Source organism: Trachemys scripta, chromosome 9, assembly GCF_013100865.1.
Source record: "Trachemys scripta elegans isolate TJP31775 chromosome 9, CAS_Tse_1.0, whole genome shotgun sequence".
NCBI lineage: Eukaryota > Metazoa > Chordata > Testudines > Emydidae > Trachemys > Trachemys scripta.
Genome location: NC_048306.1, coordinates 60359894 through 60382020, shown reverse-complemented (window position 1 = coordinate 60382020; position 22127 = coordinate 60359894). Strand labels below are relative to the sequence as shown.

Sequence of the window (22127 nt, the reverse complement as noted above, 5' to 3'; positions counted from 1 at the left end):
CACTGTAGCAGTGTCCCCACACCCAGCTGCTGGTGCAAGGGACATTCCTAAGGAAAGGGGACAGGGTGTGTCTGTGCTCTGACTATCTCTGGTTGCCAGAACTTTTAAAGACCTTGGGCAGCTGGTTATAAGTCACTGCAGCCTCAGGGCTAGTCTAACTTAGGCTGGGGACCAACTGCAAGGTAAAGGGAACATAGGAGTAGCTTTATTTATTTTATTTAGTATTAAGCACTGTAAAACTTCCATCCCTTGGTGGTGTCCTGAGCACAGGTTGCCCAGACTCAAGAATCCAAGGGCCGATGTCTATTGAAAGGAGCTACCACATTCTGATGTGCTCTTATGAAGAGCAATATCGGCCATTTCATCACAGGGACTAAAGATGGAATCCTAGAGCAGTTAATGGTATTACCTATAAATGCAATGTTTTTTCCCCCCCCAGGTTGTCTGTAATTGAGTCATACAAGATGGTCTGCTGTATAGGTTTATTAGCTCCTGGTGATTGAGCACTGGACTGCTGTTTTGTGCAATAGATATGTTTATGGGCAGCTGTCACACCCTGGCTTTGTCTGTCTATGCAGGGTATGGCTGCCATTAAAGTACAGAAGACACTCTCTTGGCATAACTTCAAAGTGTTTTGCCTCCATTTAATCCCTTTTGCTAGCTGATGCTAATATATTTTGGCTTTAGCTTTGCTCCTTCTGAAGCAGCTAGAGACTCCCAATATGGTAATGACCTGTTTGGTAGGAGCAAGTTGGTACTGTATGGAGCCAAATAAAATGATCTGGGGGTCAGATGCGGTCACCAGTTGCCCATCCCTGAGGGAAGCAATAGTGTCCTTTTAAATGCCCAGACCAAACATCCACAAACATAAAAAGAATAAAAAATAAACTAGTTGTAGAGAATGTATTCAAATGAATTGATTTTACAGCTAGAATAAAGTCATGTATATCATTAAATTTGGCCTGATTCTGATCTCCGTTCAAATGAATTTATACCAGTTTAACTATTGACTTAATTAAAATTACTCCTCATTTAGTCAAGTGTGTGAAAAGAATCAGACCATCAGTATCCTGGATAAATAGCTGAACTGACTGTAAATTAAAAGATGAATAACAGGATAAACTGCCCATTAACTACTGTTTTCCTTGTACTCTCAAAGTATGTCTGCACTGCATTGTAAGCCCATGGTTCGAACACAGGCTCAAGCCTAACCCCCCTTCCACCTACACATAAATTGCACTAACGCAGGGCTCAGACCCAACGTCCCTGGACCCCATGGGGGTGGAGGATCCGAGCCTGAGTCAATCTAGGACCTAGGATTCTAGCCTTGTTGCTTTGCAGCATAGATGCAGTCCCACTGGACTCATGGTCTGGGATTCCTCCAGAATTATTCTACAATCCCACAGGCCAATTGTCTTTGTCCTCTAGATAGTCAGGTTTCATGGACAGTCAAGTTTTCCTACACTGCACCACTAACAAAAGGCATTAGGAAGTCTGGGATGTGAATGGTGAGACTCAGGCCCGCATAATGCAGTGTAGACACTGGAGTCCCAGGTTGGGACTGAGGGGTCAACAATTCCTAACCTGGGGTTACAAATGAGTGTAGGCACTCAGGGTTAACACACCCAAGGTCTGCTAACTTGAGTTCTATTAATCCCGAGCTCGGACTACAGTGTGGACGTACGTGAGGGCTGGATTCTGCACTCTGCCACACTTTGATCTATGGCGGTGAAATTCCATTGTAATCATTACAGTGTAGTTGCACTGATGTAAAACTGGTGTAAAAGAATGGCAAATCGAGATATATGGGAAGATTGTCATATACCAGAATATCCATTTCCAAACTTGTGACCTTTGAAAAGAGACTTGTAACTATGCATTGTCCAAGGGAAATGCTGACCTCTTGTTTAAAAAAAAAAAAAATTGCTTTTTCAAACTATTAGAAGTATTAGGCCATATCCTCAGTGCTGTAAACTACACAGTTCCAGTGGTTTCAGTAGAACGACGCTAATTTACACTAGCTGAGGATCTAGCCATTGGGCTTACAGCCCCTAGTTTATGGCTATTAGAAAATTCAGGCTGATAACTAAACTTGTTTTAAATAAAGAAAAATGAGGATATGATTTCTCTACATTTTTTCTCTCCTATCTCATTGGAGTCCCCATTTTCCCCACTTAAGTGACCTGAGTTGTGTTCACTTTCCCGGCAGCAAAAGAGGTGTGGATGTAGCACCCATCAGGGTATGTCTACGCAGCAATTAAGCAGCCGCAGCTGGCGTGTGCTGGCTGACTTGGATTTGCAGGGCTAGGGCTGTGTGGCTATAAAATCACAATGTAGATGTTAGGGCTTGTACTGGAGCCCAGCCTCTGAGACTCACTCCTCACATGATCCCAGAGCACTGGTTCTAACCCAAGATCACAATTTTACAGCTCCGCAGCCTGAGCCCTGCGAGCCCAAGTCAACTGACCTGGGCTGGCCACAGGTGTTTAATTGCAGTGTACACATACCCTTAGAGTCTCTTAGCTCCATTCAGTATATGCCAGAGGGGGTCACTAGAGAGCAACGTAAGGGCCTTCCTCTTGTGGAGGGTGAGGGGGGGAAGTGGGAGAGGGCTGAGTGTTCGCAGTTCCTATTGGCCTGAGGGCTTTGGGAGCACACTTGCAACTTGAATTTCCTGCCTTATGGGCATTTTGCTGCCACAAGATTGCTGATATAACCCTGTTCTTTACATATGTTAATTGTTTCTGCTGTCAGCTTCATCAAGAGCAACTACATCCACATGGTCCATATGGCCTGCCAGTGTAAAACTAATAACATACATGACGATTTAACGTGAATAAAGAGCTTTCATCCTTCACTCAAGATAGAAAATCAGGCTAAACCTGAAATTAAAATTCCATTTTTTTTTTTTTTTTTTTTTAGATTTATTGCTGTTAGCAGAAGTTCTGGAAGTCTCAAGTGAGAGCCTGATCTCTTGAGATTTCCAAACGATAGCTATCCATATTCATTTGGATAACACCCCCGTGAACCTAAGTAGACTGATTTACATCAAGGAGATTTAAATCATGATTTAAATTGCCAAGTGAAAAGCCTCAATTTAAATAATTGATTTTAATCAACTTTTCCATTTGCACTTCAGTTATTTTCTACAGGAAGATGCATTCTCATTGGTTGATATAACCATTAAATCATTGATTTACAACTAAATAGAGCTTTTACACTAGATTTGGTACATCTTTTTGCTACCCAGGAGGATATACTATAACTATATACATTTATTTAAGCAATTATGGAGCTTAATATTTTCAGATTCTTATTAATTGTACAATTTTATTATGTTAGGAAAAGATGAATGATATATTGCTTATTTACTACATATTTAACTTTTTGCTCATGATTTGTGTCAAGCTTCATTAGCATGGCAACTGGAATTTGCACATAACAGCATATAAAATTTATTTTAATAAAACAAAACAGTCCCTAATACAGTATGTGACCTGTTGTGCCATATTCATAAAGCTTGACCACAAAAGTTACATGTTTGTCCCCTGATTCTTCCTTTCTGTAGAAAAGCAGCCTTTAACTCAAAGTTGTGATAAAGACTCATGAATTCAGAATATTTATTATTTTAATGTTTTAAGAGAGTATAATAAATTTAGGCCTTAGCATATTTTGTATTAAATTCAGATTTAATTTTAAAGATGTTTGTTTTAAAAGAAAAGCATGTTATAATATAAATAACAAAATACAATAATCTGATTTTAAAAACTCAAGATTTTTTTTAAATGTCAAAAAAATCATAGATTTTTGTCTACACTGCTGTGAACCAAATCGAACATCCAAACTTCAAGAGGTTGGCTCATCCTTTTATTCTTATCAGTAATTCTCTTTGCCAGACAACAGAGGGTTGTAGGTGTAACTCCATTAACTGAATTTGTCTTGCATGTATAAAGCACTGTGTAAAATTGAGAACAAAATTTTGACTTGTAATCCTGTTGCTGAAGGATGTCTAGATGTTGTACTGTAACTTAGCAAACCTTGTAAGGATCACAGAGAAAGCTTGAAGGACCTAAAAGAATTCAAAAGCACCTATTCTACATATTGTGGTTTCTTTCAGCTTGCAGCTTTGGAATCAGTGCAAGGAGTCAAAGGCTAAAAAGCCAAATATTAGTGTGGCTTTAAGAGACTATATTAGAGCTAAACAAATAACAGTGCTACTTGAATTTGTCACGTTTGATTCCTTATGCTACACTGTATGTACATTTTAGATTTATAAGTATTTCTGTATTCTGTTGTTGCTTGTATTTTTGTTTCTGATGGCTACTAAATGTGCTTACTAGAGTTAATATCATGGCTTGGTTGTTAAAAGGATTTTTTTAAAATAACTTTGCTTAAATGAAACATTTGTTCAGTTAATGCATCGTACAATGAATTAGTGTTGTGGAGAGCAGCATGCACTGAAACACTGACATATCAATTTAAAAATAACATGGGAAATTACAACAATGGGTCAGATCCCCAGCCTGAGTAAATCACCATAGGTCCATTGGTTTTAGTGGTGCAATACTGATTTATACCAAATGGGGATCTGGCTCAATTTGTGTAAATGATATATTTTGTTTACATCGTCACTGAGCGCCCAATTGCCCCCTTCCACAGGAAACTCACAGAAGAAGGTTAGGGTGTTCTCTGGAAGGTGTTAGCTCTGCAGTTAAGGGTGGGTTGGTACACATTTCCTGAATCTGCCTCAGCCACCCTGTCAGATTCCAGGACTGGCAAGTGTGTTCTGCACAAACAGCTGAATCCCTACAGCTCCCTTTGTACTTGAAGACTAAACAGAGATCCCGAGATATGCGGACCTGATTCTGATCTTGCCATGGAATAAATCAGTAGTAGCGCCACTAGAGTGAATGGAGTTACACCAGCATACAGCTGGCTTGAGATCAGAGTCAGACCTACTCTTACTGTATTTGATGTGTGGAATCTACCCCAGTGCAGAGGACCCATGTGAGGTCCTTTGCATGTCTTAAATAGTGAATTTCCTTATATCAGAAGTAATGCATCACTCTAGAATGCAGTATTTATTGCTAATGGGCCCCCCGTGACGGACCCGCCTCTCCTGGTGCTGAGTGCTGCTGAGGCCACAAGTGGGGGGGCACGCAGAGTCACATGCCATCCTCCCCAGATTTCTGCCAGGGTTCACACTGATATGTGGCCAACAGCAGCCTTTCAACACTGTGCGGAAGGGAAGGGAGGGGAGCTGATTCCAACTGCAGGGGGGAAAGGGCTGACCTGGCCCGTGTCTTTGCAGAATTCATCTCTTTCCCCCCACTCTGTGACTGGAAGCAGCTTATCCCTTCCAGCCCGCACAGTGTCAAAAGGCAGCTAACCCCTCCAGGCTGCTGCTGACCACCGACTATGGCGCAGGCAGGAAGAAATTAAGCCCTAAAGGTGCATTGTGCACAAGGGCGAGGGGAACCTGACTGCAGGGGCTTCAGCAAACTCTGCCAAGAGGTGGTTCAGCAGGGGAGGGTGCCTAGGAGATGGAGCAGCCCAGGGCAGGCAGGGGAAGAGGGTACTAAGTAGGGGGCTGCCGTGGAGCCTGCAGGTTTGGGGCTGAACAGGCTGGAAATAGCTTCCCTGCGTCCACTCCAGAGCTTAGCTGAGGGGCAGAGAGGCTTCCCTGTGCAGGGCTTTGGCACATGCAGGGCTCAATCCTCCTGGCCAGCGCCCCGGGTGGGAGGATCTTGGGCTTTCCCAGGGCATCGGCCCAGCCAGAGGGAGAGCAGGAAGGAAGGAGCCTGCCAGCCAGGTTGTTGGTGAGCTGAGTACTCTGACCAGGGGCTGGTTCTCTGCACAGCTGTGGGAGAGGGACGCGCCCTGGCAGGGGGGATATGTAGGAGCAGCAGGGCTGGAGGTAGTGAAGGGACAAAGCAGGAAGATGACAGCGAGAGGGGGAGCACGTAAAAGGCTGGGTGGGCAGCAGAGTTGATATATAACTGGCTGCCGCCTGGCGCCTGCCCACACTCACCAGCCACCACAGCTCCCTGCACGCAGCCGGCGTCGGCCAGAAACAGGATGGGGGTTGGGGCCCTGCTGGCCGAGAGCTGACATGCAGAGGGGTCTGAGCTAATGGACCAGCAGGGGGAGCAGCTGGCCTTGTGCGCTGCATCTTCACCCTGCCACCGGTCTTGCACACTCACCCCCATCGTCCACTACTGGACCCCCCACTCACCGCTGGTGGGTGGACAGCTGGCGAGCAGGGATCTAGCCAGCAGCAGGACTGCCACAACTGATTGGGGGTGGAGAGACAGCAAATACGTGACAATTTGCCTGTTTTTAAAAAAAAGTCAGGGCACCTGCGGGAAAGCTTAAATATGGGACTGTCCCTTTAAAAATGGGACATCTGGTCACCCTCGTATGCAGTGTAGTTGCAGCCATGCAGTTCCACGATATTAGAGAGACAAGGTGGGTGAGGATAATGTGTGGCTTGAAAGCTTGTCTCTCTCACCAACTGAAGTTGGCCCCATAAAAGATATTACCTCACCCACCTTGTCCCTTTGAGTGAAAGTTTGTTCTTTTTTTGTGCCATGCATCAAGCATTCTTTCTTATTGTGCATTAGCACTGAGAACCAGCAGAGAACCCTAGTATACAAAATAATCAGCTGCTCAGCATTGAGTTTCTATACTTACAGTGCACAAGCAGAGACAGTCTGGAATCTGTAATGACTTGGCTGATCTCCAGAAGCTAATTTTAAAAGACCAGCAGTTCAGATGGGAAGTTTCCAGAGGTGAGCTGTGTTTGATCAGCTGTGTTGGGCCATCACAGACACAACGTCAACCCCACTGTCAAGTACACTCTGAGTATGATAAACAACTTGAGCAAAACTCTCCCCATGGAAGATGTCATTGCTTGGCTTTTATTAAATAGTCACCAGTGAGCTCATATAGTTTTAAAATTCAAAAGTTGGCTGAAAACATCCCGAGTTTCACATTTCACATGGGCTCAAATTGAAATGGGCAGGTAATGAACCTGAAAATAAAGCTAATTTCCCCTGCATATTTTAGAATGAGAGAGAGGCCCAAAATATGAAATTTGAGTCAATTTGAACGTCCCCCAAATTCAGGGGCATTCCATTACAGGAGTTTGCTTCATGGTCGTCTCTTGTCATAATAGAAACGACTTGTAAAATTGTGTTGAAATAGACATTGCTGTTAAAGGGCTGGATCCAAAGCCTGACAGTGTCCGTCTTTCTGTTGATTTGAATGAGTTTTGGATCAGGCTTAGAATGATCTTTTGCAAATCTATAAATGTCTCCAACACTTTCTATTAGACTCCACAAATGAGCACCCGCTGTTTCAGATAAGGGGAAAGCTTTGTAGTAATTTTTAAACGTCATACAACATACTCCACAAAGTGCATTAAAAGTATATAATTAAAAACTTTTCAAACAAGATGGTCAGCTTGCTTCCTTTGTACAATCCAAGTGGAAACTGTCCATTGTTACAGAACTCATTCAACTGCATGAGGCCCCATTATTCTTAATTAGAGGGCTAAGGCTATTCAGCCAATCTAGTGCTTTCATAGTGTTTTATAACAATGGAAAAAAGCAGGCAGATTTCCTTCCTTCAAGATTGTTGAGTGCCTAAAAGTGACAGTTTTCATTTTTTTTTTTTTTTTTTGGTGATTGAATCAAATTCCAATTAATATACTTACAGCCCTTCACTGCAAATCTAAAGTGAACAAAAATATTCTTTTCATATTGTGAACTTGGCACATTTCAGTTCAGTTTCCAGGAGGTACTATCTACACAATTGACTTTCTTCCCATCACACTAGGAAACAAGTGGCATTGTCAGAAACATTTCTATTTTATTACATTTTAATTTTTGTTTTTATGGAGTGCAGAATTTTCACAATAAAATGATTAGAAACAAAGTGTATTGTCATCTGCTAACAACCTAATGTCCCAATAAAGCTGGTGAAAGCTATTTTACTAGTTGAGACCTTTGGGGCAGGCATTGTCATTTACTGTCTATACAGCGCCTTGTACAATGCGGCCTCTAGTCAACATGGTAATTTCAATGTTAAATAAGATCAGTTTCAGAAAAATGAGACTGTGAACATTAGAAGCAGCTTGATAGTCATAGCACAATGTCCACATATTCCACTACTAACCTTGATCATAAACTTACCCTTAAAGTGCAGCTTCATGGGGAGATTTGAGGAGTTACATGCTCAAATCCCATTGACTTTTAATGGGATTTAGATGCCATTTTGCCCTTTCTGACTTTGAAAATCTCCCTCTACTTACTGCTGTCATTTTTCATACACTATTGTTTTAACAGAGGCTTAACCGATTGAGCTACAAAAACTACAACTTAGTCCTAGATATTTTTAAAACAACATTGTTGTGATCTGATAGCATAGTGGGTATGGCCTGGATCATTCAGTGTCTTAGAAACGTGCTTAATTTTAAGCCCATGAGCAGTTCCTTTGACTTGAATGAACCTGCTTACATGCTTAGTTAAGCACTTGCATAAGAGGTTGCTGGGTCAATACTTGTGTTGTGAAGTGTCCGTGCTGGATGCTTGATTTTTGGTTTCAGTCCTTTGTTCCTCATGTTGGAAAGGCCAAGGGTATGTTATGGTGGTGAGGGGGCAGGAAAAAAGGTGCTATTTCATTCAACTGTAAACATGTCTTAGATTGGCTCTTAAGCATGAATCATTCAGTCCTGTTTGGAGAATGGTTGTAAGTCACGATTAAGGGTTAGATATGTAAAGTGACAATGTGGGAATCTACGGGTGCTGATATGACGTGGGAGAACAATCTTTTTTCCCCATACTGCAGATATAAGGATCAATATCATTAATAGAAGAGAACATAAAAAGGGGCCTTAATGCTTTCCATTTTTTCTTTTATTAACATTTGTTTTGAATGGTTTCAGTCAAATAAAAAGTGTTCAGATTTCCTCTAAAATAAAATAAAGCAAACAAAAAACATTTAATAGGGGTGTCTTGGCAAAGAAAATATATTTTATTAGCACAGTGCTATGTAGTTAACTATGTTACAGTTAAGATTGTGTCAATATTTCCATTATAAACCCCATTTGCAGAATTTTGTAACATAGCTGTAAAAATCTGCTTCAGGCTGAAACTTGGCAAACCAGGGCTCTGCCTGAGAGCGAACTTTTTCTTTTTAAACCAAATTCTAGCTGGATTCTTAAGTTCTAGGATTTATAAATAAATAAATAAATAAATCTTCCATAGTATTAAGTGCTGTAATACCATGAAGATGGCTGGAGTGATTCTGATGCAGTTGTTCTCCGGGTTTAAAAAATAGTGGCTAAAATACTGATTTACACAATGTACTGTGGGACACCTTGAGTTAGCAGCCTAGTTAAATAGTACCCTTTGCTGTCATGAGCATTCAAATCAAATCACTGAGGGAGTAGTAGCACAGGCAGCCATAATACGGAAAGGCACTGTGCAAGCTTTTCAACATAGCTCTGCCAATGCATGTTAATCCTGGCCTATGCCATCCCAGCTACGCCTCTGCTGGGCCCCGCTATAAGAGAAAGTGCAGTTTGTTCCAAATGTTGCCAGACTACATGGCGCTGCTGTGATGAGGCAATAAACCTGTTAAGGCGAGAGCCTCAGCCCAGGTGTAAAGTGATGTAGGGAAAAGATCAACTATAGATTGTTTTAATTGGATGTAATTTTGTTTCCTTGTTTGTGATGTGCAGCAAACTTCTCCCCAAACCCTTCCCCATCCCCCTCGCAAGCATCAGCTAAAAGGCAAGTCAAACAGAGGTTAATATTGAGAAAGTAATTGTCAGAGTGGTAGCTGCACCTACATTACTCCACTACTCGTCTGCTGTGGCGTAATGTAGGTGCAGCTACATTGTGGGGGGGGAGGGGCGATCTAAGTTATGCAACTTCAGCTATGTGAATAACGTAGCTGAAGTCGACATACTTAGATTGTCTTACCATGGTGCCTTCACCGCAGTGAGTTGACTGCTGCCGCTCCCCCATCGACTCCGCCTGCACCTCTTGCGGCGATGGAGTACAGAAGTCGACGGGAGAGGGCTCGGGGGTTAATTTATCATGTCTAGACTGGAAACAATAAATCGATCCCTGCTGGATCGATCGCTGCCCTAGTGTAGCCATACCCTAAGAGCAGTTTGTGATTTGATTTTATTCTTTAACCCTCCCCTGAAGTGTTGTTCTGCAAGAAGCAGCACCCTAGTCATTGTGAAATAGAAACTTTAACGTTTACGTCTCAAGCACTCTTTGAGCTACTGCCCAGGCTATCCAAGGTTGTTTTTTATATGCCAAGCTTTATTCAGTTTTCAGAGTGGAGAGAGGTAAATAGTGGTGTCCTCCAGGGATCTGTACTTGGACCAGTACTTTTCAGCATATTCATAAATGATCTGGAAAAAGGGGTCAAGGGGGAGGTGGCAAAACTTGCAGATGATACAAAACTACTCAAGATTGTTAAGTTCAAAGCAGACTGTGCAGAGCTACAAAGGGATTTCGCAAAACCTGGTGATTGGGCAACAAAATGGCAGATGAAATTCAATGTTGATAAATGCAAAATAATGCACATTAGAAAACATAATCTCAACTATATATATATAAAATAATGGAGTCTAAATTAGCTGTTACCCCAAGATCTCTTTCTGAGTGGTATGTCTTCACTACCAGCCGGATTGGTGGGCAGCGATCCATCCAGCGGGGATTGATTTATTGCATCTAGTCTAGATGCAATAAATTGATCCCCGAGCACTCTCCCGTCGACTCCTGTACTCCAGCTCAGTGAGAGGCACAGGCAGAGTCAACAAGGGAGCTGCAGCAGTCAACTCACCGTAGTAAAGACACTGCGGTAAGTAGATCTAAGTACGTCGACTTCAGCTATGTTGTTCACGTAGCTGCCCCCCTAGTGTAGACCAGGCCTTGGAGTCATTGTGGATAGTTCTCTGAAAACATCCACTCAATGAGCAGCATCAGTCAAAAAAGGGAACAGAATGCTGGGAATAATTAAGAAAGGGATAGATAATAAGGCAGAAAATATTATATTACCTCTATATAAATCCATGGTATGCCCACATCTTGAATACTTATGCAGATGTGGGTGCTCTATCTCAAAAAAGATATATTGGAATTGGAAAAGGTTCAGAAAAGGGTAACAACAATGATTAGGAATATGGAACAGCTTCCATATGAGGAGAGATTAATAAGACTGGGACTTTTCAGCTTGGAAAAGAGATGAATAAGGGGGGGGGATATGATAAAGGACTATAAAATCATGACTAGTGTGGAGAAAGTAAATAAGGAAATTTTATTTACTCCTTCTCATAACACAAGAACTAGGGGTAACCAAATGAAATTAATAGGCATTAGGTTTAAAACAAACAAAAGCAAGTATTTCTTCACACAATGCACAGTCAACCTGTGGAACTCCTTGCCAGAGGATGTTGTGAAGGCCAAGACTATAACAGGGTTCCAAAAAGAACTAGATAAATTCATGGAGGATAGGTCCATCAATGGCTGTTAGCCAGGATGGGCAGGGATGGTGTCCCTAGCCTCTGTTCGCCAGAAACTGGGAATGGGAGCAGGGGATGGACTGCTTAATGATTACCCGTTCTAATCATTCCCTCTGGGGCACCTGGCATTGGCCACTGTCAGAAGACAGGATACTGGGCAAGATGGACCTTTGGTCTAACCCAGTATGGCTGTTCTTATGTTCTAATTTAATCTTCATTCTAGTACATATTCACTTTCCACGTCAAAAGTCCAAATCATTACAAGTATATGTTTTATAAACCTGAATAGTCTTTAGAGGGATGTAAATGGCTTGTTTTTCTGTCTTTTCGATGCATGATTTCAATAGTTCTATGGGGGTAGCAGCTAGATTATGTGAGGTGGGAAGCAATTTAAACACTAGCCCAGGGATCGGCAACCTTTGGCACGCGGCTCGCCAGGATAAGCACCCTGGCGGGCCGGGCCGGTTTGTTTACCTGCCACGTCCACAGGATCAGCCAATCATGGCTCCCACTGGCTGAGGTTCACCACTCCAGGCCAATGGGGCTAGCAGGAAGTGGCCGCCAGCACATCCCTTGGCCCGCCCCGCTTCCTGCAGTCCCCATTGGCCTGGAGTGGCGAACCGCGGCCAGTGGGAGCCGTGATCGGCCGAACCTGCGGACGTGGCAGGTAAACAAACCGGCCTGGCCTGGCCCGGCCCGGCCCGCCAGGGTACTTACTCTGGCGGGCCATGTGCCAAAGGTTGCTGATCCGTGCACTAGCCAATGGTTATGTATCAAGGAGTGTATTAGTCACATGGCATAGAGTTCTTGAGTTAATTGTCAAGTCATATCAATATGGTAATATTTGAGAAGTGAAGATGTGGTCTAAGATGGGAGTCTCTATTGACTGAAATATTTGATCATTTAAGTGATTCTTACTGTCAACTTGTTTTTTTTCACTTAATATTATAAAGCTTCGTCACTGATTCTGATAATGATACAGACTGCTGAATGACAAGACTGAGAGCGAAGTGTGAAAACAAAGATACTATGAATTAGTGAACAAGAATATTCCCTCTTATTAAATGCAAATATTATAAAATTGCTTATACTGCATGGTAAAGCAATTATTGTAGAACAAGGTTCTTACAATTGCAGTGCATTTCATCATAAAGCAATCCTACCAGCTTGCTTTACTGTCACATAACAGCAAGACATAGGTTGCATCGAAAGGGTTTTTGCTGATTCAGGAATTTGATGCTTAATTTCTTGGTTCACTTGTACTTGTTACTAGAATGTCAGACTGTTCATTGTAAGCTGGAGATGTGTCATTTATTGGTCCAAAAGAGTGTTGCTTTGGAAATGTGCCAAATGGACCTGCCCACATACAATGGTAGCTACTAATGCTGTGTGGGTTTGCCCTGCCAAGTATTGCCCATGAGCCTGAACCAAAGCCCATTGAAATCAATGGGAATATTTCCATTGACTTCAATTGTCTGCAGATCAGGCACTAAATAGTCAGAATCTGGTAATCTTGTTGGGGCAATCTGCCAGAGTCATATAATTTTATTATCAGTGTCCCTGTGCATCAATAAGTTATAAACTACTTTTCTATCAACCTCTAACATGTCTATGTTTTGCAGAGGCCTTTGAGTCATTGCTTCGCTTTGCAGAGAATCACACAACCTCCCTGTTTGAGTCAGCTTACAGAACCATGGCAAAAGAAGCTACAGAGCCTGTCAAAGAACTTTTTACAGACCTCTCTCTGTATATTTTGGGTGCTGAGACTACAGTGGAAAATGCAGTTTTACGGTTCTTCGACAGTCTCTTTCCTTTGGTTTACAGTCGGCTAATAAATCCTGGAATTATAGATTTATCAGAGGAATATACTGAGTGTCTACGACTAACAAGACAAGACATAAATCCCTTTGGACGTTATTCTAAAGAAGTGGTTACAGAGCTGTCAAAATCTCTTTGGGCAAGTAGGATGCTAAATCAGGCCCTCAATATGGGCATTGAAGTGATAAACACAACTGAACATGCTGCTCTTACAAAGGAATGTAGCAAAGCACTAGTGAAGATGCAGTACTGTCCACATTGCCAAGGACTGACACTAATCAGACCTTGTGTGGGATATTGTCTAAATGTAATGCGAGGCTGTTTGGCCAGTGTGTCAGAGCTGGATACTCAATGGAGGGAGTATATCTCCACACTGGAATATCTGACTAATGAAATGGCTGGGTCACATGATCTGGAACTTGCACTTCTGGGAATCAGGAATTCAATCAATGAAGCCATCCTGCATGCACAATTGAATGGGCCACAACTCTCTGCCACAGTAAGTACTCCTTAATTGTTTTGAAGTTCACTTTTTGGCTTTCATTATTTGATGAATAAACATCTGATCATTTGATGTTTTTGCGTCAATTGGCAGTCAACAAGAACTTAGTCAATAGTACATGCATATATCACAGATAATGACTATGGGATTCAGTAGCGACTGACTTAAAATGAAATTAAGAAAATTGTAAACTTTCTCTGGAATTTTCTAAATAGAGAATTTAGAGTACTTTACATATCTGGTCAATGTGTGGTGGGACTTCAGTTGCACATTTTCATGCTAGAACTCCTAGCAACATTTTCAGAAGTTACATACCAACTGAGGACTTTTTAACAAAAAAGACAGGGAGTGTCCAATGTGGGGTATTTAGGAAAGTGGGATTGTGAGTGTAAATATCTTTTTTTGCTAAGAATTCCTAAAAGCACTTTCTTTAGTGCTAAATATCAAGCTATCAGGAGAAAAGACCCAAGAAAGATGGGGTGGAGGGGGAAACAGTAACATGATATGATGACAATGAATAGAAAATGAATGGAGAATGAAAGAGTAGTGAGATTATTAAAAACGCTATTTAGTGTACAACATTTACATGAGTGAAGGCTAAAAATATGCTGATAGTGGATCCATCTTGTATGGCTGGTAGGATTAGGGAGGCAGAGCTAGGGTGTTAGAATTACACAATAAATAATGGCAACACATAACTGACAAGCCTGCTGATAAATTGTTGAAAACTGGGCCAGAAATGATTGAAATGACTAATGATGCAGCTGGCTACGCTTGTATGAAGTCCAACACCACTGTCAATAAAGAATCATGGCAACTGTGCTCAAAACAGGGTTGAGACTAATCTAGGAAAATTCAGATTGATCCCCTTGACTTAGAAGAAAAGGAAACCATACTGAGGACAAGTGAGAAGGAAATGAGTTGCAGAGTTTTAGAAGGTTAATTCCTGTGCTGAACTTGGCTTACCATATGATTTAGGGGGGAAAATACTTGAGAGACTAAAGAAAGGGGAGGCATAAAGAATGCAATTCCAAACCAGGAAAATTTGTGCCAGATGGACATGCCAGCATGGCAAACCTAACTGTTTATAGTTTAGCGCAATAGTAAAGATATCAAATTCAGCAACATTTTCAATTTTGAACAGATGCTAAGGCAAGACAGTGAGCACAAATGAAAATGTAAAAAAATGAGAATATACTATATGATTAAAACATTTCTTTAATATATACTTAGAGGCATTGTTATGGTCCATGTTGTCTCAGGCTCAAGAATGTTCTTTCTTCAATCATACTTGAATTTGTGGAGACATTTGCTGCTCTGTTTGGCGTACAAGGATAAACTCAGAACATTAGGACAAGGTTGTGTGGTTTCATGATGGTGATCCATGATGGTGTTTTCATAGGCATCTTGTGCAGTGTGCATGAGCCATGGAACTTCCTTCCATTTGATGATGAGTCCATGGTAGCACCATAGGGCATTGTATGCTTTAAAAGCCCCGACCCATACCCCAGAGACTTGAAGAACAAATTATCTGTGTTAGAGACCCATTCCACTCCTCCATCCTGATGCTGTTGTTCTGATACATTAGAGGTAAATACGGAGATCAAGATAATTTGTATATTTCTATGTATTGTATAAGAGGCGCATCTGGTCGCTAGGAGAATTACAGTACATAGACCAAAATCTCCCCTAAATCAGATCCATACATCAACATTGACTTCCAAGGGGGTAAATGAGAGCAAACTTAGGCTTTCTAACTATTGCAGAAAAAATGACTTGACACAGACATTGCATTTGTTGTAGGAACTATTATATTTTAGCATGCATTTTTATGTCATATTGCATTGCATTCATCAGCACAATAATCAGCATGCTATAATTTTGACGTTTAATGTTGGGGAGGGGGAAATACACAATGCAGGTGAATATCAGATAATCTAGGGTCTTATCCTGCACCTTGAAATCAATGAGAATTTTACCTTTGATTTCAGTGGAAGCACAGTTGGGCCTTGAAATGTCTTTTGGGCTGAGAAAGTTTCTGTTAATCCTAATGTGAGTGTCTCATCTGAGTCATACATGATTCCCTTTCATTAAACTTAAACATTTTTCTTCAACTTTCCAGATGACCTCAGCTAGATAACTACATGGAATTCTTTATTCTGCTTTTCAAAGATCTTCTCATTTGCTTTCACTAGGGGAATCTCAGTGTACAAAGAAGGCTGTGTATTCTTTTTCTTTATTATTTCGTAGACTGATCTTTAGGCTAGCAGAAGAAATGTTGTGTTTTGAAGATAAAAAGTATACTGCAGTTCATGTTATCCTCAGTCTTCCACTCATTTTTGTTGTCAGATTTCTGTAGGATAAGATAATATTTCAGTAACAGAGCACATTCTGGTATTTTGAGTAAGCATGCAGTCTGATATTGGTTTAAAACTTTCATGATTAGTTACAGGGGATAACCATTATTTAGAAGACTAAGCCCAATTATGTTCTATTTCCTTTAGTCAGGCTAGCTTCTCTGAAGAAATGGACAAGAGTTCTGGCTACAATTTTAGAACTTCCAGCTGCGTGATGGCTGATTAGAATCCTGGGGCCTGATCCTCAAATACACTCATTCCCCTTTATGCTGCTCTGACAGTATTTGTATCTGTTATATTGATTTATTTGAAACATGCTTTCACATACATACATGAACTTCCCATTCCTTTTTATATCACAATGTAATGATCATTTCTTGTTTAGGCAGTTTATTTTTCAGCTTCAGGAAACAAGAAGATGTAGATCTTTTACGACAGCAGTGTCTGTAACAAACACTGTACTTCATTCAATAGTAAATACTTTAACCATGGAAAACTCAATCCAGAAGCAGAGCGCTACTAGTCACTTTCATTTATCCTAAGCCAGCCTTCATTAATGCACCTTCTCTTTTAGGAAATGTTTACAATTTTTGAAATAGCCCCATGGAGTTTACATGCTAAAAAATAGTGTTTCATATTAACTGATTGGTTAATTGACAATCAATAATGGAAAGCTGGATATTTTTTACCATGTGGGGAAAGGGTTAAGTAAACCAATAAAGTGCTTACTATACTTTTTACTCAAGAGAAACTTATTTCATATGTGTAAGATAGGGTTACCATTCGTCCGGATTCCCCCGGATATGTCCGGCTTTTTAAGCTAAAAATAGCATCAGGGGGAATTTGTAAATGTCCGGACTTCCCCCCCATGCAGAGCACGCGTGGCTAACCGTGCTGCCGGCCGGACAGTGTCACTTACATGGGGCTCCGACACTCAGCCAGAGAGGGCTCCTCCTCCCTCCCTCCCTCCCTCCCTGCATCGCAGATCGGCTCCGGCAGTTTGGAGCTCCTCCCCCGCTGCTGCCCAGCAGCTCAGGCAGTTTCTGAGCAAGTTCACCAGACATTAGGCGAAGAAAGGCCAACAACAAGGGGGCCAGGGGGTCGGAGAAGGGGCAGGGAGGTTCTGGAGGGGGCAGTCAAGAGACAGGGGGGTCAGGAGTTCGGGGGGGGCTTTCTGGGAGGTGTGTGGATAAGGTTTTGGGCAGTCAGGGTACAGGTAGGGGGTAGGGTCCTGGGGGGGCATTGGGGGGGGGGTCTTAGGAGGGGGCAGTTAGGGAACAAGGAACAGGGAGGCTTAGGTAGGGGATGGGGTTCTGGAGGGCAGTTAGGAGCAGGGGTCCCAGGAGGGGGCAGTCAGGGGACAAGGAGTGGGGGGAGGGTTGGGGGTTCTGAGGGAGGGAGGGGCAGGGGCGGGGCTAGGGCAGGATGGGGCGGGGCTAGGGCAGGACAGGGGCGGGGCTCCTCCCGGCCTCTTTTTTTGATTGCTGGATTATGGTAACCCTATGTAAGAAAAAAAATCTATTTTCATGAATAGATGCGTAACTTCCTTAAAACTGGCCTACAGTGATCTGGTCCATTACAGCCAAAAGACTTGTCGGATTCACCTGGATGGCATGTGTGACAGGTCACCGTTAAGCTATTAGTACTCTCTTTCTCTTCAGATTCCTACAGAACAGGCAGTGCCATTTGTGCAATGAGGCTGGCATACACCCAGCTACTTAAACTAATGTGAGTCTGCCATGGGCTGCAGCATCAGCAATCATAATCATTATTTTCTGTTTCGTCTGCTGGAATCTAATTGTGTGTCATATTGAAAGGAATGCTGACTGCCTCATGGTGCCAGATCTGTAGACCTAGCTTGTTACTCTTGATATCACTTTGAGTGAGGGTTTCCTCTTCTCCCTCCCCCTCCCTTTTGTTTTTGCGTTCTAAAGCTAGACACTTTTTTTTAATACATAAAATCAACCTTAGTTGTGTGGTCCAGTCCTTGTATTTCATGCATCAGTAAATTTTTATTATTTCCTGCAAGGTGGAAGAAAGATACCCCCGAACAAAATGCTAATTGAGGTGAAGCAGGACTGAAATGCATGCTATCACTGGCACCTCTGGGTACTGTACACACATTGCTTATCCAGGGATAAGCCAAATTCCCATATTCACTGACAGTAAAATGTCACTGTCCCTAAAAGATGATGATTAAAGAAATAATGGCTTTCAACAAAGCATTTAAAACATGCTTTTAGTCCATTCCTATTCAGCAAAGTGCATAAACACTTGCTTAATTTTAAGCATGTGCATAGTTCTGTTTACTCTAGTGAAACTTAAGCACATGTTTGTGCATTGATGAATGAATGCCACAGTCACTGCTGTATATTCATTTTGGGGCTAGTAATTCTTGGAAATAAATCAAACTAAGGTGGTATAGCAGCTGTTTGTGAAGGGCTGATAAGGGCTTAGTTGTGGAATCCTTCCTCACATTGGTGAACAGTTACTCATACAAATAGATGTGTACATTTCATGCCTGCAAATGATGCCACCAGAATGACTCATGAGTAAGTGCTCACCAAGGTGAGTGAGAGTTCTGCAGCTGGGGCCAACGAGATTAAAATCTCATGGAACAAATTCATCCCTAGTGCATCTCCATTGATTTAGAATGAATTCGATCTTATGCCTTTTTTGATCTTTCTGCACATCACCTTTGGAGTGTTCAGTTTGATATAATATTTTTGGCAGAGAAGAGAATATTTGCTAAAGGCCTATGAACTGAAAGTGTAAAGTAGTAGGGTAGTAGTAATTTAAAGGTTCTCTCCTTTTGGGGTATAAGGAGAACATCAGCATTTGCTTTTCTCTTGAGTCTGTTCACTTTCCTTCCAGATTACCACTACTTATCCTTCTCTTATTTGCAGCTGGGTCTGAATGGAAGGATGGTCCAGTGGTTAGAATATTAGCTTGGGGATTGGGAAACCCAGGTTCAATTCCTTGTTCCTTCTTAGACTTCCTTTGTGACCTCGGGCAAGCCACTTAGTTTCACTGTGCCTCAGTTCCCCATTTGTAAAAAGGGGATAATAGCACTTAATATCTCACAGGAATGCTGTGAGGATAAATACTATGAGGATTGTGGAGTGCTCAGATACTACAGTGATGGAGACCATATAGATAGATAGATTTTTGCCCAGATGAACATACTATGCTTGACCACAGACCCTTGTGTGTGTTTGCTTTCTGTAGAACCACCGTGGAAGAAGGAGGTTGGGATGGGGCTGCCCAGGTGGGTTCTAGGACCAATCACTTGTGAACCTCATGGGACCTACCACACGCTGTTTCATATAAAAGGATTTTAGGGCTGGGATGGACTTAGGCTACATAGGTTAAATGCAGCATTTCGACATGGGAGAACTTGCCAGCTGGAGGTTTGACCTGGAGTTCTGAAAGATAGTACTGTCTTTCTCTGTCATTGCTCAAAGTTAATAGAATCTGTGTAGATTACAAACAAAAACAGACATATCCTTCGTCTGCATCCATTCATGTATTGCCCAAGAAGGTATTAACTCTGACCAGGAGTCAGACCCCCTCCTGCAGGTGCAGCGTGGTGCATGGTGTGGGGACCACTGGGCCAGGGGAGGTCAGGATTCTGAGGAGTTAAGGCTCCTTGTATTCTTTGTCCCCCACATATGCCCTTGTACAGGGCTAAATGCAATCTGGCCCTTTGAGTATGGCTGGACAGTTTAATGGAGAGTTCTGTTAATATTCAGGAGTTGAAAATAGAAGTAGAAAATATTTGACAGCCTTTAGAAATTTAAAATTTGTCTAGGGCAAAGTTCTGCAGTCTCTACACAGGCAAAACTCCCACTGATCTCAGGCAAAACACCTATTGACTTCAATATAAGCTTTGCCTGACAGCTTGATCCTGTGTGAATGCGGATAAGTAATGTGTTGTAGCATTCATGAGTCAGGCTGCTGAGCCATGGTGGCTTTTCTGCTCACAATCCAATCAGGTGGGCATTGCAGGCTGGTGGGCTGGCAAGGACTCTGTGTCTCATCGATCTTGGGAAGTATTGAGCTGCTTGCTGTGAATATAATGTTTTCTTAGAGCCCTTGGACACATTTCTGTGCCAGCGGCTGGCTCTCATGGCTGACTGCCCAATTCTCAGATTTTTCTAAGTGCAGCCATTAAGCACATTTGAGTGAACCAGCCAAGCAGGTTAAAACAGGCTGGTCAGTGCATGATTTGCAATCACTGGATTGCATTTAAGCACTTAAGATTGCAAAGTTGCCAACTGTTATGTTTGGTGTTTTTCTTAAAGCTGCAACTGCTGGAGTCATGTGACTACATGAAAATATCAGCCCTCATTTAAAATAAAAAAAACCCTACAACTTCTAATGCAGCTATTCATCACTGCTCAGTTCATTGGCACAAAGACACAAATGAGTTGCAATGGGAATTGGACACCTAATGCTCTTTATGCCTTTTGAGAAGCTTGCCGGTGAAGTCAACAGGTTTGTTCACGTTGCTGAGCACCAAGCATCTTTCCCTATGCTACCTACAAACCTCTCTGCATAAGTGTTGGGCAAATGCTGAGTGCTGGTGTCACAGGATCCTCTCACCACTATGGGCACCTTCTCTTGCCCACTCTGGGGATTAGCTTCTTCCAAGGGCTGCGCTGTCCTCTGATTGTCTAGTCCCCCCCCCATCGTCCTTGCTCACTCTGCGGCCCCCTCATTCCACAATGGTCCTACCCTTCTGGGGTATCAAAATCTTTTGGAAGAAACTTTCCCAGGCAGTCCACTCTCCTCTGCCTGGCCTGTGCTACTTCACCAGTGGCTAGTAGGGAACCCAGGCACACCCTCTACTCCAGGTTTCAGCACAGGGATCCTCTGATCAGCAGCCAAGGTCTGCACTATCCTGTGCTTCACTGCTTTTCCCCTGAGCTTTTCCTACCTTCCTGGCTTCCCCCCTCTCTGAGTTTGCCAGCCCAAACTCCCTCTTCTCAGGGAGTGACTACAGACACTCCATAGTCCCAAACACAGCTCCCTTCACCTACTTCCCTTCAGCCCTCAGCTGTTCTCAGATACTGGGCTTTATGCGGGCACCTCCTGTTCCTGTCCAGCTGAGCCTCCTCTCTAATTAATCTCTGCTGCCTGGTGCAGGGGCAGCCTGGGCAGTTAATTGGCCTACCTGGCCACCTTAACCCCTTCAGATCTTGTGTGGGGTGGCCACAGCTGGGTGTTAGTGCTTTGGCTCTTCACTTCTTGCAAAAGCATTCAGTAGCATGGAAGACCAAGCCCTTTGTAAGGAGTGCAGTTTTTTGCCCATAGAATGTCATTGTAAAATTGAAATAATGTGGATTTATTGGATCTAGTTATTAATTTCAGTAGGCCTGTGCATAGGATCATGGGTCCACCCTTAAGGTTTTCTTTGTAGGATCAGGGTCTTAAAATCCAAGATTCAAAAGTGTTGATTTGTACAGCTATATTAGGTTTATTTTTAGAAAGAGGAAGTTGATAGAATGTGGGAAATACACATATTCCTATGTCGGGATTGTTCTTTGTGCTTCATAAAGATTTTATATGGATACTTGGGTATTTTCTTCTTATCACTATTTTAATACCTGAAATTGGTGTATAGGAGAGAGATTGGATGAGATTCTAAGATGACACAAAGAGCCATAGCTCCATTGACTTCAGTGTAGCTCTACTGATTTACTCCCTCTGAGGATCTGCCAAATTGTATTTGCTGTGTTGTACTAAAGAAAACAACAGCTGACAGAAAGCCTGATGGAGTGTGATCATAATATCAAGAGCTGATCATAGGTCAAATATTATGAGAAGGCAGAGGGATCTGTCACCTGAGTTAGTAAATCACCTGGAGAAGGACAGGCACAATTAGAGGGGCTGAGAGTGGCTA

At 42.3% G+C, this 22127-nt stretch overlaps 1 protein-coding gene across 3 annotated transcripts in view; it reads left to right on the top strand.

Annotated features, from left to right (window-relative positions):
• The window catches only part of LOC117883293 (glypican-5-like), a 622483-nt gene that overhangs the window by 138995 nt on the left and 461361 nt on the right, over positions 1-22127 (top strand). For all 3 annotated transcript variants that reach the window (XM_034782472.1, XM_034782470.1, XM_034782471.1), the window contains exon 3: positions 13168-13862. In XM_034782472.1, the coding sequence (XP_034638363.1) occupies positions 13168-13862 (695 nt within the window). The remainder of the gene's footprint in view (positions 1-13167; positions 13863-22127) is intronic.